The sequence below is a fragment of the Ischnura elegans genome, chromosome 12 (genome assembly GCF_921293095.1).
Source record: "Ischnura elegans chromosome 12, ioIscEleg1.1, whole genome shotgun sequence".
In the NCBI taxonomy this organism is placed as follows: Eukaryota; Metazoa; Arthropoda; class Insecta; order Odonata; family Coenagrionidae; genus Ischnura; species Ischnura elegans.
The window spans coordinates 61,338,224-61,355,193 of record NC_060257.1 but is presented as its reverse complement, the minus strand read 5'-3'; the positions used below and the strand labels follow the sequence as shown (position 1 = coordinate 61,355,193).

The 16,970-nt window shown below is 36.0% G+C and overlaps 1 protein-coding gene across 12 annotated transcripts in view; it reads left to right on the top strand.

Moving 5' to 3' along the window:
* The window catches only part of LOC124168997 (rho guanine nucleotide exchange factor 18), a 165,263-nt gene that overhangs the window by 126,267 nt on the left and 22,026 nt on the right, over nucleotides 1–16,970 (top strand). For 11 of the 12 annotated variants that reach the window (XM_046547446.1, XM_046547453.1, XM_046547452.1 and 8 more), the window contains 5 exons: nucleotides 6,816–6,872; nucleotides 7,000–7,046; nucleotides 7,128–7,219; nucleotides 13,459–13,563; nucleotides 15,726–16,193. In XM_046547446.1, the coding sequence (XP_046403402.1) occupies nucleotides 6,816–6,872; nucleotides 7,000–7,046; nucleotides 7,128–7,219; nucleotides 13,459–13,563; nucleotides 15,726–16,193 (769 nt within the window). The remainder of the gene's footprint in view (nucleotides 1–6,815; nucleotides 6,873–6,999; nucleotides 7,047–7,127; nucleotides 7,220–13,458; nucleotides 13,564–15,725; nucleotides 16,194–16,970) is intronic. The other variant, XM_046547450.1, reaches the window with a different exon arrangement.

The window sequence follows — 16,970 nt, the reverse complement described above, 5'->3', positions numbered from 1 at the left end:
GTGAAACATGATGTGACTATTTAATTAAATCATGTTTTGCAGAAGGCACAAATATGAAATGTACGAGGGCTGTTAAAAAAATATGTAGACTGACGACATAAAACAAAGCATACTTTATATGTACTTAAGTGATATATCTGAGCCTCCTTCATCCTTGACGTACACACTTATCCCAAATGATTTTACACTTTTGGAAACAGTCCTGGAATGCTTCTTTTGTGATATCCATTAGTTCACTCATCAATATTGAGAATTGTCTCATTTCCACTTTCTAACAAAGGTTTGGGGAACAAAGAAAATTTAGGAGTGAGGTCAGGTGAGTTTTTCGGTCAAAATCTCGCAACAGGATCTAACTGATATCCTGTAGTCTCAACCAAGCTCTCTGATGATCTCTCGTTGATTCACGTGAACCAGGATGTTGATTTTGACAACATGTGAGTGGTCAGTTGACGTGGAAGGTTGCCCAGGATAATCATTGTCTTCAATCTACTGATGGCCAGCTTTAAAATGTCCATGCCGCTCAAAACATGTTACACACTTCATAGCAGAGTCGCCATAAGTTGACTAGAGCATATAAAATATTTTCTTCCAGATTTTCTTGGTTTTGCACAAAATCTCGCAGCAACACTTTGCTCATTCAAAACATTTGCTTTGAAATCCATTGAATAAAAAAAGCACTTCACTAATGACTCTCTAGATAAGCAGCCAATAAAGATTATGACAATCAAAAAACTGTACAGTAATCAGCAGACCTCTACAATCGTGATGGCAAATAGTAGATTTGATGGAGCTATCTGGGCTTGCACAATTAAAACAGTCTATATTTTTTTGAACAGCCTTCGTATTTCTTTTATGGCTTGCGTGTCTGTGAGATTTGCATGTCCTAACTTACGATTTCCTATTTTTATGCAGAAAATTTATCAATAGAAAGAGTTATTTATATGGGCTCTTAGAGAGCAATTTTTACTGCTTCAACCAGTTCTGTAAGAGCGAGCTGATGAAGAAACTGTCCGAGGCTTGATTCACGCATAATGTTTCATCCTTACTCTGAAAACACGATAAGTACATAGGCAGTATACATGGGAATTATCAGTGGCAGGTGCACATACGCATTTATGTGTTGGAGAGTATATGACTGCTGCAAGTGTGATAAATTTTGACTTGAATCAATTGAGCATGGTTTACTGCAATGCTGTCAAGGGAATAAAAATAATACCTTCCGGAATGATATGTAGAATGCTCAATCCAATGTCATTTGTTCATGTAACCTTATTTCTAATCTGTGATTATCCGATTGAGGTTGTCTACTAAGATTCCTGAGAGCTTTATGTTATAGCCTGAGATCTTTTTTTTTTATTCCAAATATTATATTCTTGTCAAGGCTCATCCTTTTCTCTATGCCTGCACAAAAATGTAAGCTATTAATGGTCATGTATATATCCCTTTCAGGGAATTTCAATGTAAGAAGGGAGGGGTGTTTATCTAAATGCTTCTTGTAAACCTACTTTATATGGTAGAAAACTTAAATAGTAATTCATAGGTAAACAAGGGGGTCTCTAAATTTGTAGAGTAGCCTTTCCTGGTGGGGGAAATTTAATATCTCAGCCATGGGAAAGTATTATCTGGTGTATATAGATATACTCCACTTTTTTTGGGGGGCACCTTTCTCAGTGAAAGTTAGATTGAGAAAATGAAGATCAATATTCTTAAATTTCTTCGATTCTGATTTTTAGGGCTGTGTGAGCGAGAACTAGAAAAATATCTTGAACCTATAGCGAGATTTGAGCTCAATATCCAAAATTTTACCATTTAATAGTGGTATTGTCAGGGCTAAAACAGTTTTACTGTTTAGAATTCGATGATAAAAACGTTAAAGGATATGAAATATGTGTTATGTTTAATCAACTGCTGTCAAGAAGACAAGCTGCCCAATGTCACAAGGATTAATAGACATAGATTATAATAAATAAGTACATGCATAATTGCCATGTATTTAGGGAATTCTAAGAATACAAAGGAATTGAAGTGTAGGGTATATCCTACTGAACATATTTTCATGACAATAATGGTAATTGGATGTGGAAATCGAATTTTGGATGGATAAATGGTTTGAATGGAAAATGCCATTCAATACTCGAACCATCTCAAGAGCAAGCAAGCTTTTTGTACATGTAAATCTCAAAATCGAGCAGCAGTTTTATCTTGCTTGAATCTCGAATAGTTGTGACTTGAAAGCCGTACTGAATTGAGATGGGTATCTATGTACATAAACAAATAATCTTTCTCATAAGAATATTGTTTTCTAATTACATTAATAGCTCTTAAACCACATGCCTAACCTATTGCCATACTTACATATAAGATCTACATAAAGGTGTGGTGGTGTTAAATGCTGTATGACATTTCAGTACAATGTCGCACTATATACAAGTAATGCAACAAGGAATGGAAAGCTTCTGTATTGGGGTATTTTTTGATTTTTTTGCTGTCAATTGTGATATGTTTTGAAAACTAAGAGGCCCTATTTTTCTGTTATTAGATTTATCACCTACTTCTCGAGCTTTTTACGGAGAATTTTGATTGCCTAATCTCGTTAATAGATAATTTGATGACACAATGTGCTTCTGTTGAACAGATCATAGTTACTCAGTTACTCCTCTCCTCCATACTGGTACATATTTTAGCTTACTGTAGCTTATACCCTATCGAATGGCTCTTTCACTCAATGTATGCTTATACCTAAAGGAACAAATGAACTTGGACTCTAATGATATCACTTACTCATGAAAAGTGGGTGGCAACTTACCTGTTTTATTACTTTAAGCTCGAAAGAGAATGGCTGAGTGAGGGAGATTCATATTTTATCTTTCCCTTCCATTTACTGAATTCTTTTAATTAATGCAATTTAAGTTTTGTCTCAATGATCACATTGCTGTCTAACGAGTCAGAAAAATTTTGTGTCGGAAGTTGTTGATATCGAGTGGTTAAAGAACTAAGTCTGCTGCCTCATTTCTATCAGGGTTTTCTCTGTCACGGATAAGAATCTGGTGCAATTACTCAGCTTGTGTGGTATCAGTATTTCCTACTTGTAGTAAAAATTTTATAATCCAGTTATTTTTATGCAATTGGGCTTATCCTGGAATTATTGTAAGTTTTAAACAAGGTCGTGTGCATTTATGCAGTGGTGTTGTAATTTGGCAGCAACTTCTGCAGATTTTTTTTGTAGTCTTTGATGTAGAACTCATTGGATGTTCTTCTGGTAGGAAAAAAATCTTTTTGTGGTTGTTAGACTATCTGAGTTGAGTTGTTGATGTTTAATGTACGTGTTGTTTAGTTAGTAGGCTGGTTTAATGGCATTCAAAGGATGTGTCATGCGTAAATTACTTGTTTCCACTACTGCATCATTATATGGTGTAATAGCATAGAAAATTTGTGATTAAATTTTTGATTCTTCTAACTCATCAAATACACTCTTGGAACCACTTGTTGCTCATATCTTAGTGTTAATTATAGATTTTGTTGTAATTGACCAGTATTATTGTCTTTATCTAATTTTGGGCTTATTCAGAGAATTATAAAATTAATATATCTAGTTAGTTACGGCAGTTCTACTCAAATTTTTTACATCACAGTTGGCTTTCTTGTTTTGTTTGGTTTTACTGAACACTCATATTATTTAATTGGTTGCTATGATTTGTCTTCTCTAATGAACTGCGGATTTTCTACACCTCTTGAAAGCCAAAATTTGGGTCTTATTACTAATTCTTTGATGTGATATCTTAAAGAAATATTGGAAGAGTAAACATGAGGGGCTCTTATTAATTAATTAGGGATCTTATTTCATAATGTGTTTGAAAGTCTTTCTGACGCACTTCTTCTTTCCCTGCTGTAGTAATTAATTAGGTAATTACTTCATATTAAATTATTGTGAGGGGTCAAGGAGGAAAGGGTTCAAATGTTTACTTATTTGAATTTCTATCACATTTTACACAAAACAATTACCATGGAAGTTGTCCTTACCACCTAATCCCATAAAGTTGATCCTATTATGAGCATTTTTTTTCAATTATGAAGGCTTCAAGCTTATGCTTTTAGGGCAATCCACTAGTCCTATTATAGGAATGGTATTAATGAAATAAATATGGAGAGTGGTAGCTTGGTGTTGGTGAAGGGCTTGGCCTCTGACTGAGGGATCCCAGGTTTAAATCCTGGGTGAAGCCTTCAGATACCTCCAAAAAAATCCTCAAAGGGAGTTTTTGAAATTCACATGCCTGTGACTTAGTTTGAGATGAGCCCTACCCTCACCTATATAAATCAACCTTTGGGTTGAATCTCTGAATGAGAGTGATTAATGTGAATACTTGCAAACTTTGAATGGCTGTTTGTAGATGATTTTCATGCAAAAATGCTTTTCAATAAGGTATCGAAAGATTTAAAGGAGAGTTAATTGGTTCTGTGGTCTCATGAATTAGGTATTAGACTGGCATCTAAGTATTTAATTGATCCTGTCGACCCTGCCTGATCGACTCATTGTCAGTAAAAGAGTAATCATAAAATGATGATGATCTCTACATTCTCTTCAGGTTTTCACTGCATCCGTTGGCTTTTGTTGACAACAGTTTTGCTGACATTGCAGTCAGCGTCTTCAGGTCGAAGGCAACCAGTTGCGACCTGAAGACGCTGACTGCAATGTCAGCAAAACTGTTGCCGCCAAAAGCCAACGGACGCTGTGAAAACCCAAAGAGAATGCAGAGATCATCTGATCATCACCGCAAAAATCTTCGAACCTAAATAAAATGATACTGCCATCAATTCTTGAGTAGTGTACATATATATTGTGCTATCAGTCTTCATGTTCATATTTTACCCTAAAATAAGAAAAATAACTAAATAAAGTGTTGGTGTTTTAGCTCTCAAACATATAGTGAGCTTCAACCTCTTATGAATACCACGAAAATCTATGTGGTTTTAGCCTTTGAAGCGAAATAGAACAGAGAACAAGGGGAATAAATAAATTGTGGTATTATTTGATAAATGTCACTGAACTTAACTGTTTTGTTTTTATATTCTACTGTTCTTGATATTTATGATGGTATCTTAAATATTCTATGAATAAATAAGCTGTGTATTCCTCTTGGAATTCATTCCTGTATGTCGCCCAATGTCAGTTAATGGAGTTAAGGTTAAGTCTTCTAGGGAGTTGCTCACACTCCTGTGAGTATAGACAATCTATTTTGTTCATGTGCTACGTAATGATTGTAAAGAATAAGTTTCATTATTGAAGATATGAGACTTTAGAAATTTTTAGTAAGTCTTCTTTATGATCTGTGCTAAACTAAAGTTTTAAATCTTAGGAAGTTAGTATTTTTTTTGTATATCAGGGGAAACTTGGATACCCTTTTAAAGGTCGCATTTTCTATTTATAAATTGAAAGACAGTGAAATTCCTGTCAGAGTATGCACTCATTAAATATTTAGTTTTTAATAAGCTGTCTTTCGACTTTTTCAGTAATGAGGCTGTGTATTAAGGGTCATATTTCTCCTTCCGACTTCAATTATGAATTGATTAACCAGCCATATGAATCTTTTCATGGTCATTTTAAGGGATATTTATTAAAGTTGACATGGTTTCATATCTATCATGTAGAAAGAATTAATTTTGGAAATGTCAGCATCATCAATTTTTGCTTGTTTTTTACATGCTATACATAGTTATTATTTTGAACATTGTCCTCGATAAAAAAAAGAAGCTTAGTTTCAGATGTTTAGATTCGATCAGTAGAAACAGTTTAATGTTTATTTGTACATTATGGTGATCATCTCTCATCTCATGGTAGTGTGTGTATATAAGGGGAGGTACACTTCTGGAAAGAAAATGTTTAAAAAACCAAGCTATATGCTGATGAGTAGTGAAGTCTTCATTCAGAAGCTGATACCATTTACCCAGCTGGTAATTATTTGAAAATGTTGGTCGGAGGAAGTCCACTCACAGTCTTCTCTGTAAAAAAGACTGGCATACTGGGTTACAGGAATACTAAACAAGTGAAGGTTAATGGATTTACTTCCAAACATCACCAAATATTTGAGACCACATCTGTCTATTGAATATATGTTAATGTTTGCCATATATTGGCGTGCAAACAGATTATGATTATACATTATAAGGAAATATTGTTCACTTTGGTTTGGATATATTATTTTCAGCATTAGATTTTTGGTTCAAGAATCCGATAACAATGTGGAATGACAGGTTAAATGAAAATCGTACATTGTTTACCAATATAATGCTTCCATTAACTCATATATCCCTATTAGGTCCTAATTCCCTTTCCTTTGGCCCATCACAATTCACTATAGTGTACATTATATAGGCAATGCTTCAGCCAATGCCTTGCATGTATGTTAATAACTTGCATGATGAAATGGCTTATCCCTATCAAAAAGTAGCGTTACTGTCCCGGTTTGCATGCTGTACTAAATGCCTACTTAATATTGAATTAGAAGAGAATTAATTTAATAGACCCCTCATGGAATGTACTTTTAAAAACTTGCTGAGAGCTTTAGCTCATTTTAAATCTTTGACTCAGCATTTTACGATCAAAATTTTGTTTTTATTAATTCATTTAATGCAGTTGAAAGAAGAATAACAGCTTGACACTTTTTTTTTTTTTTTAAACATTTCAGTACATCAAATACACACCGTTACAGTAATTCTGTTATGAACTCAAAATAATTTTGGGTATTTTTATTTGCAGTTTTTACGTCCTTTAATTGGCTCATGAATTCTTCAAGCATTTACTGAATCTTTTTTTCCAGTCAAATTATCAGCGAAGAAAAGGAAGGGGACCATAGTAGTCATCATGAAAGTGTAAAGTAAGTTGTTATTGTTGCTTTTCTTTTGCTTCTTACCAATTTTTGTTGTTATAAATTACTGTTATTTTTAATGTTTTTTACCGTTTCGATGACCGTTCAGACTTATTAATGGCAAAATTTGTTTCAGTTTTTCAGATGAAGTTCCACTTGTTCCATTTGAATTTTTGGATGAAGGTGAGTCAACCATTTCGCTAATGCTCTCATCAATTGTTTAAGAGTTATGTTCAATGCTAATAATAATGTCAATTGATTCAGGTCCTATCACTGCCAGTGATTTGGAAACGGATCCGTTTCTCGGTCTACAAGATGAAGAGCCTGACTCGTGGACTCCCACCGTGAGCAAAGAGGTACATATTTAAATTCTATACAAGTGGGTATGGTATTTTCACAGTTGTTAAGAGTTAGAGCTCGTTATTGTGATAAGAAACAATAAATTCTCTTGGCTATTCAATGGGAAACCCTTCACAAACACAACACACTCTCAACTTATGGGGATCTTTTGCAAGGGTTAATTGGACCCCTGCCAAGATTCATAAATGATTCTTGGGTTATCCACAAGGTAATTGGCTGCATGTCTACCTGCATTTCTGAGAACGACTTGCTCATCAACGACTTTCATCCTCAGGGGATCTTCTAAATAATTTCTTCAGAAGATCTCCTGAGCAGAGCGCATCTAAGAATTGAGGCTAGGGGGGGTTTTAGGTGCAACTAATACGTAGGAGTGTTGGGGTATTGCATACCCACCAAGATAAGGATGGTTGCCGGGGGGTGGGGCGAGTTTTACGGATTTCTGAGGTATATTTGATTAATCCTAAAACTATAGGGAATAGGGAAGTGCACTAATTTTTTTTTATTGCTGAATTTGAAAGTTTAGCCCAAAAAAGAAACATTAGTATAGTCACTTTTATTTTCTGCATCTGGGGTATGCACTTTAAAACGTTTTGAAAGTCGGAAAATTTCATGTTGCGCTGAAACACAGTGCCTCCATCTTGATTGAGATGTGACGTCACAAGGCAGTAGTCACCAGTGGAGTATCGCTGAATTCCGTCGCCTTCTTTAGCGCGGCGAGAGTTTCCGGGAATCGGTGGAGTTTGCTTCCTAAAAATGTCGTCTAGTACCGAAAACATGAATTCAAAATAGAATTATAAATGATTTTTTGTTCCAAATTTCATCTCGACGTCGAAACAAAAGCCTGGAGAAGATATTTATTCCCGTGCCTTAAGCACAAGCCCGGAATAAATGGTTCAAGGCTGCTCCTGACTCTTACCTATCGATGATATTCTGTTTTGAAGATAATTTGAAGGTATTGTAAGATCAAATTGATATTTATATTATAATAATTTACTTAATAGGTACCTCAGTCACATCAGAAAGTGTGTTGAGTCAAAATATAGCGTCTTCCGCGTAGACCTACGTAATTTATAAACTGAAAGTAGTTTGGTTAAAGAATTATGGCGCGACTGTTTTTTTACACGACCGGGCAAAATGCGTACTTTGCCCATGATATGTGCATATATGATAACAAACTATTTTTGTTAAAGTTAATCTTTATTTGTTGAAATTAGTACATTTATAGGCGATACAGATATAAAGGTAGACGGCAGGTCGCGCGGCGTAATTTGTACTCCACTGGTGACGGGTTCATCTTGCTGATCCAAAAAATTAGCTACAATACCTCGAACTTTGAAAACTCGCAATATAGGCAGTCAAAGTACATTGTAAGAATACACGAGACCATTATAGCCCAGAATGTACGTACAATGTCGAAATCCTTGGTTTTCAAAGATTGACGTATTTTATACGCCAGCGCGCCCGGTCCAGGGTTATCAACTTTTATTTCATCCTATTTTTTAGTTGAAATTATATTTCAGAATGGTTCTTTTAGCACTGCTACTGAGGTAAACTGGTAGGTACTGAGTACTAGGTACTGAGGTATGTACTGAGTAAGTAAACTCCCTTTGGAGTAATGTGAATTACAAGTGTTCGAGATATATGGCATTTTATATTCGCTTTGTGTTCTTATTAATTATGCCTGTACGCATATTGTTGCTTGCCGCGAGCCTTTAATGGTATGTGCTCTTGCAAGAGTGGTTTTCATTTTTAATGTGGAAGTTGGTCAGTATAAGCAAAGAAAAAATTAACATTTTAGCGCACACCAACCCTTGTAGTCATCGTATCTCTGCGTTTGTAATGACACTGCTAAAATACCTAAACGCCATAATGATGATAAAAAAAAATTGTCTCATGTCAATGATTGCTGCAATTATAATTAATGATAAACTTGATGCCGTAGGATCACAATGAAGACAACAAAAAATAAAGCCATGACGCAGACCTGAACCACAGTCCTTCGGGTGAGATCTATATTTTAAATCGTGCACGCTACCACTACCCCAACCGATCCATTAGTCAATATAGGACATTTTGGATTTATATATATAACTTGTAAAAAGTAACGCATGAAAATTAATTAATTACAGCCTAACTAACGCCCTAATTGAAAAAGATGCAGCAAGGTACGCGGTCTCCCCTTGTTAGCCTTAACGTCTCGCATTTCTATGGAGCGTTGAACCTGTCCTCCTTATTCAGTAACCATAAATACATCAAAGTTTGGTATACCATTTATAATTTGTTGGAATTTTCCTTCTCCCAACCAAGATTATCTTTTCTTGAACCCATCCTGGACAGCGAACCATTGCAACAACCAGCCAGCTCGGAAATAAGGCTAACATCCCATGATTCTAGTTGCGACGGGCGAACGTTCCGGCCGGCGTGAATACATACGCAACGAATAAGTCTTGCAGCAAACGTCTGAAATAGGTTTATAAGTTTGACTCGGTTCTTACAAAAAAAGTTTTGGCATGATAAACGTCATTGTGCCAAAATCTACCCAGCGAAAAATAAATGCCATCATGCATTTATTAAAGATTTGATGTGCTATTCGTACTACTCTTTCCAAACTTGAAGTTGACACGTAAATGAATATTAATATATTACGCAACGATGAAGTCGTTTACTCAAAAGAGAAGCAGCCACATATATATTCTGAAGATATTTTATGACAGCCAAAAACGGATACCCTCAAATTCTGTAATTTTTCTATGCAATAATAGTGGTAGAACTAAACGGTGTAGAAGCTGCCTTCGGCTACTGCCTTGTGACGTCACGGCCAATATTCAACATGGACACCCGTTTTCGCGGCCTTTGAATTTTTCCATATTTCAGACGGTCATCTCGAATAAAGTATTCACTTTTAGGATTTAAACTGTGGTTTTACGACATTATGTTATTCTGAACTCTAATTTAAAAAATGTGTTTGGTGCATTTGAAACACTAGTGCACTTCCCTATTGGGTAACTTTCGAACCGTGGTAACTTTTCACTGGAAAATTATTTATTGGTACGACGCGTTTCAACGCTGAGGTGTCATTCTCAAGTACTGAGAATGACTTGGTACTTGAGAATGGCGCCTCAGCATCGAAACACGTCGTACCAATAAATAATTTTCCGGTTAAGTTACCAAGTTACCAAGGTTGTGTATTTTCATTTCAACATGGATTTTCGCGAAGTAAAAGCCGAATCAATTGAATTCTTCATTTCTACATTTTGCTCATGAGAATGAAGCTATTGAAATTTTACTGGTCTTGACTTTCGTTTGATTTCTATTGCCATCCCTGGTTAATATTACACTCGCACAGACAGAAGGACATTCAATGACACCCTCCATGGACTAAACTTCGGGAGATCCTCATTGAACTCTAGCAATGTTAGGGTAGCAATTGAGATGAGTGTAATCTCAATCCAGGCTACCCTACTGGTTATTAGTGTTTGCTCCTGTAATAATTCAGATCTTGAAGCTCACTTTTGTGTGTCCTGATGTAAAATATTTCGAACCTGTGGCAATAGAAGTGGTGAAATTCACATTAGTTGCCGTGAACTTGGAGAAAATTTCCATGGGAATCATGGAAACTATGTATATAACAATGTGGGCAGAAGTTCAAAGGTCTGTAGCTTTTTTATTCTGGTTCAGGAGAATTTTTTTATGAAGCTTCATTCTTCTTCTGGAGATGTAGGCATAGTGCTAATCCTGCAATTGGCAGTCTGCAGGTCATGGTGATATGTCTGCATAATTAATTTTAGCAGCTGTGCTCTTCCTGATTCCACAGAATATTTCAAACAACATAAGTTAAAATAACGAAGTATGTATTTCTAAAGATTTTTGGCTTCATTATTGTAAATGAATGTGCTTCCTTCATGTTTACCTGAGCTTACGAGGGTAAATTTTTCTCTCAACTTAGAACCACCGAATACATACACTGTTGTTTATAAATACACTGTTGTGCAATAAATTCATATCGCCATATTGTCCAATTTCCTTCTTATTTTAAGCTATTGGTTTTTTAGAGGTTTGTATTCCACTTAATAAAATGGTAAAATCAATGAAGTGGAAGTGGCTTAGTCCAACTGTGATGGTACGTTTTAGGAAATTGGTGGAGAGGTATGTGAAGGGAGGTTGCACAGATTACTACTATCTTGTAAGTGGCTTTATGGAGTTACCTGTGATATCAGTGGAAGTCTACCATCTAAAGTGAAAGCATTGTGATTGAAATAGGGAGATCTTGGATTTAATCGTTTTCAAGGCTAGCACATATCTTGTTATCTATGGAATATATAATCTGTTGTGCACTAACATGTAACTCAGTGTCGTTTACTAGCTCAAGTCTGTTTCTGATGGTAGCAAGCCTGGTGATTAATCGGTCTTCCTTATTTACGTATCCTAGTAAATGACAACAGAAACACCTGATCAGACATTCAGTTACCAGTTATTGAGCTACATACGTAAATAATACATGAGCTACATGTCAAATGTTGAAAACAACTTTGAATACTTTTTAAGATAAAATTTTTTTCTTTGTAATTGGCATACTTTTTCCTTGCTTCCTCCTTCATTTGTAATTGTTCGATTTGCTCATTGTGAGTGAAGTTAGGCTGTGACTTATGCATTTCTTTATATGTAATCTTGCCTTCAAATCTGGTAGGAATTTGCATCATATTTTTACTGTAGGACTTTTTGCAGCCATTAATTCACCCATACATCTGCTTTTGCAATTTCACATGCAGGGTACACTTTTCTTATGAAAATGCTCACTTCCCCTCCTCAATAAGCAAATGCTGTTGATACATTTCACTCCAAATCTGTGTAATAGGGCCTGGCCGTGTCTATAGGTGAGTGTTCTGCCCTCTTCCCCTTTCTTTACACACCAAGTTCTCACTTCAATTAAGCCGATGTCTACAAGTACAACTTTTCCAAGAGTGCATCATTGTAATAAAGGTATTTCTCTTATGTATACCCTTTTGCAGTGGCTGAAGAGCCATTTTTACTGAAGGATTATTCTTCACCGCTATACGCAGATAAAATTTTGTGCATTTTGAGTCCATCTTTAGCAACCATGAAGTGATTGTCTTCAGTTTTCGTGCTGAGTATAAACTTTTATGTGCTATATGTGGATGAAAAACACTTGCCCAAGCATTAAACATTGGGAATTATAGGTATATATGTTACAGTATGTCACTTCTCAACAATGGCGGATACAGAAAACACTCAAGGGGGGGCGCAACATATCTTGAGTTGTCTTTACTTTAAACGTAATAAAAGATGATCAAGTCAGAGGCAAAGTATATGAAAATTTATTTAAAGTGATTATAAACATGTAAAAGACAATGCCATCTGATGATATAAAAAAGTTACAATTGTGGTTTTGCAATGTTCGGCAATACAGGCGGACCCGCAAGGGGGGGGCGCACGCCCCCTGCGCCCCCCATCTGTATCCGCCACTGCTTCTCAATCAGTGTCTGGCTGTAAAATGCTCTGCCATAAGAATTGGCCTCTGAAAATACCTAAAAACTTATTTTTGATCATCTTCAAACCCTGATGTTTAACCTCATGCCTGTGGTCAGATTTGTCTTCTGTACACCAAATTAATACGTACACATAAGCTTATCTTTTAAAACTTTCCGTCTGTGAATCAGTGCAGTCAAATAAATGTCAGTAAATAAGCCTAACAATTCAGGGACAAAAATGGCATTAGCCATGAACAGCCTTGTTTACTAATGAGTAATTTTTTTTTTAATCATTCAGGGATATTTACTTCCAAGTAAAAGCTTGAATATGGTTAGCTATTAGATTGTTTTTTTTTTCTTAATAGCAAAGCTGGTAGTGTTACTGGCTTGGTTTGAAATTCTAATTTTAGAATTTCAATTTTTCTCAAAATTTTAAATGCTTTAATTTTAATAATAAATATAAATGTTATGGGATAAATGTTATAGTTAATTGTTCAATAACATTTTTCATCTATTGGGTCTTATAAAGTTGTAATAAGGCTGGAGTGGAGCATTTCCATTCTTCTGTAAACATGTTATGTTGCGTTCCATTATTGGAGTTTCTCTTCAAAGTAGAAAGAGCCATTGTTACTGTTATTCTATTCTCATGCTTCCATGAAAATTTATTTTTGGTGGGATATAGCTTCCAAAAGAATTTTGACGTTCCTTGCGTTATCTTTAATTATATCCTCACCATTTCTTTGCAGGTGACAAAAAAGCTCAAAGAGAAGGAAATTAAGCGGCAGGAGCATATTTATGAGTTCATATTGACTGAAAAACACCATTGCCTAACGTTGAGGGTTATGCAAAAGGTATGGGTTGAGTTTTATATGAGATAGCTTTTATTCATTTTGTAGGTGATATTATTCTTTCCTGACACTAGTATAGATTTCATTTCTGTCACTGGAGCAGATGGTAATTATACCTTCACTCTATCTTTAATACTACAATATAGACAGGTTTTTGCTTTTGGAGATTTTGTTTTCCCATTTTGTGCTGCATTAATTGTGCCTCTTGTCCATTCCTTTTGGCTTTTCCTGCATTTTACACTTTCCCTATTTTCACATTATTTTGGGAGGGGATTGTAAAAAGTGTGACATGGAATTTTGCTGCATTATAATAGAGATGAAATTTACTGGACCAAGGAAATAACTAACTTTAAGCTGGATACATGATGTGATTCTTTCCCAGGGATTTATTTTGGTGAGGTCTTCTCATGATTTTCAACTGTTGAAATCATTTTATATCAACAACATTCTTATGGACAAGTCATCCATCGTTATCAGGGTGAGTGAATTAAAACAGGTAAGATGAACTGTTGAACTCACCCTGATGACAATGGGGTAGCTTCCTCCATCAAAGAAAACGAAAGGCATTGATTGCGATTCATAACCCACCATTATTGTATTCATAATATACAAATTATTTGGTTTTAGAAATCCCAGTTTAGATGAGTGTTAATGGTCAATTTTAACCTCATTTGAAAAAGGTCAGACTGGCGGCCATGCGATGCCATTCCACTTGACATCACAGGGACCTAGTTTCTATACGAGTAGATAGGTGTTTTACATTGTCTAAGATTACCAATGCGTGCATGAGGCACAGAGCTCAGGGAAACATCTCTTAATAATCACATATTAAAATTGCCTAATGTCGAAAAGTTGCCTTCGTTTGATAGGGTATTAATAATCCTTATTTAAGTCAAGCGCTACCTGCTAGCAGGGTACTCTACTACCTGCTAGCAGCCTGCATCGTATCGGCACTCATAGCCTCCTATCAAGGTGGCCTCACACAGCGGCAGCTGGTACCGGAATGACGTCATACAGGCTTTTCCCAGCATTCTCATACCTAGCTGTCACGTTTTTGCACGCTTGAATATTTTCACTTTTCATTTAATCACTAAAAATAGATATCGTCATTTAAAAATCTAGAAGTGTGAAATACGTACTCCAGGAGTAATAATCTTGCGATAAAGGCAGGAAAAAGAAATAATTGGAAACCACCCTATTGCGTACTTGTAGAAATGTTGTTTGTGTGTAGTGTAGGTTGGATGTTTGGGGTGGGGGACCTCTAAATGGTTCTTTGAAAATTTTGCCTTTGTTGTCCACTCAGTTTCTTTTCCTCCCATTGACTTAAGGGACAAGAGGGTCACGGTTATTGCATAAATTCATTCACTCATCCAACCTCAGTAAAGGCTTAGTTTAGTTATCTAATCGGAAATTTTGTGTTAATGTGACTAGGGCCCTAGAAAGTTCGGTATATCTATTTCAGAAATTAACCATTTGCAAAATTTCAAAATAGAAAACAAAACATAGTTGCCTACACATTTTAACTCACTTATGAATACTGTGACCGCTACTCATTGATAAAGTTTTTCAGTGAATAAAGTAATTTGCTACATTAATTTTCAGTATAGTATGTATGAATGTCAAGTATCTTGTGTTCTGTGCGATTGTCAATTAGTGGTGGATTTTAAAATTTTGATTTTTATTTTGTAAATATTTATAAATTACAATGAAACAACGACATACGGACTTGAGTTGTCATGAAATTACAATAACTGTTCTCCTCCTGCACCAGGTAAAAATTATGAAGAATGCAATCAAAGTACATACATGGTCTCCTTTTGTCAATAGAAATTTTGCTATTATTCATACATTGCTTAGTAGAATGTGAGCAGTAAGTGCCTAGTATGTATCAGTGGTGTCATGGTGCCGGAACACCAAGTAATATTTCACTTCTAAAAAAATTGAGGGAAGTGCGTTCTGGCACTGCTAATTTTGCCATGATGTCATTGCTTTGTATGACAAAAAACTTACATACATATCTCATCGCTTGGGAAACAGTTCATCATTAAAAGTATACACACAAGGAACAGTAACAGAACTAACTTAGAAACACGATTAATAGTATAATTTACACTTAGTTTTTTAGTGATGCATTTCTCAGAAATGATCTTTTTCTCATTCCTCAGGTCTTTGTAGAGGGTCTACAGAAGTATTTCCAGCTGGGTTCTAATGTGGATCGAATGTTTCCACGTCTACTGGACCTTACGGAGATACATTTAGGGTTCTTAGAGATGCTTAGGAAGCGACAAAGGACTGGTGGACCAGTAATTGAATCCATAGGGGACATTCTTCTCGAGCAGTTTTCTGGTGAAGGTGCTAGTCGTCTCAAGTCTGCGTACGGTGAATTCTGCAGTCGCCACCGGGATGCGGTGGATATTTACAAGTATTATCTTCAACACGATCGGCGGTTTGGAGAATTTGTGCGGCACTGTCAAGCCAACCCTCTGCTTAAGAAGAAAGGAATCCCTGAGTGCATTCTTTTTGTCACTCAAAGGTTGACTAAATATCCCCTCCTGATAGAGCCACTAATCAAGACGGCAAAGGATAACAAGACTGAGAGAGAAATGCTTGGACGGGCTCTTGCCTTGGTCAAGGTTGGAGCTACTTTTTTGCATTTTTTATATTGTGGTGTAGTATTCTTAACCCTTTCCTGCTGGCATCTATGAGAGGAAAGCGTTTTCCATGGAAAATGTATTTTAAACCTCTCTGAACTGAACACTTAATTGAGGTGGAGTTACCCTGGTGTACTCCTCCCTCCGATTTGGGACCCAAGTTACCTTGGCCTTTAACCCTTACCTTGGCCCGGCCCTTACCCTAGCCACTGGACAAGACCCTCTAACCCTATCATAGCATGAGTTCATGGTCGATATTTTGTGTTACCAGTGTTTCTTTAACACATTCAGTGTGGAATGCGTCAATTGATGCAGTCCTGTCTAAGCCGAGATACGGAGCACGTCAATTGACGTGCTTTGCTGGTTGGGTCGGGTGCCCTTTCTCCGCATCCGTACTTGACTAATATCTACTTCTGAGTCTTCTGATTGTGTGTATGGCCTTCAGCAAGCTTCCCTCTTTCGAAACATGTGCGGCATTTATAAAAAGCAGTATTTGAACGGAAGTTATGGCATGGAAACCTCCCTCTATTTATCTTTCTTATTTTAATGTCCGATTTTGACGACTTTAATGAAAATTGGGCCCGCATTGAATGTGTTAAAGCAAATAATTTAAAATCAACTGATTTGGGTGTTACTTGGTGGAACGATGAAATGTTCATGGTGAAACAAAACCCAGTACTGTTCCACAAACTTTTTATTATTAGCTGTCAACTAGTTTCGACGTATATTCCGTCATTATCAAGACTAGCACAGCAATAG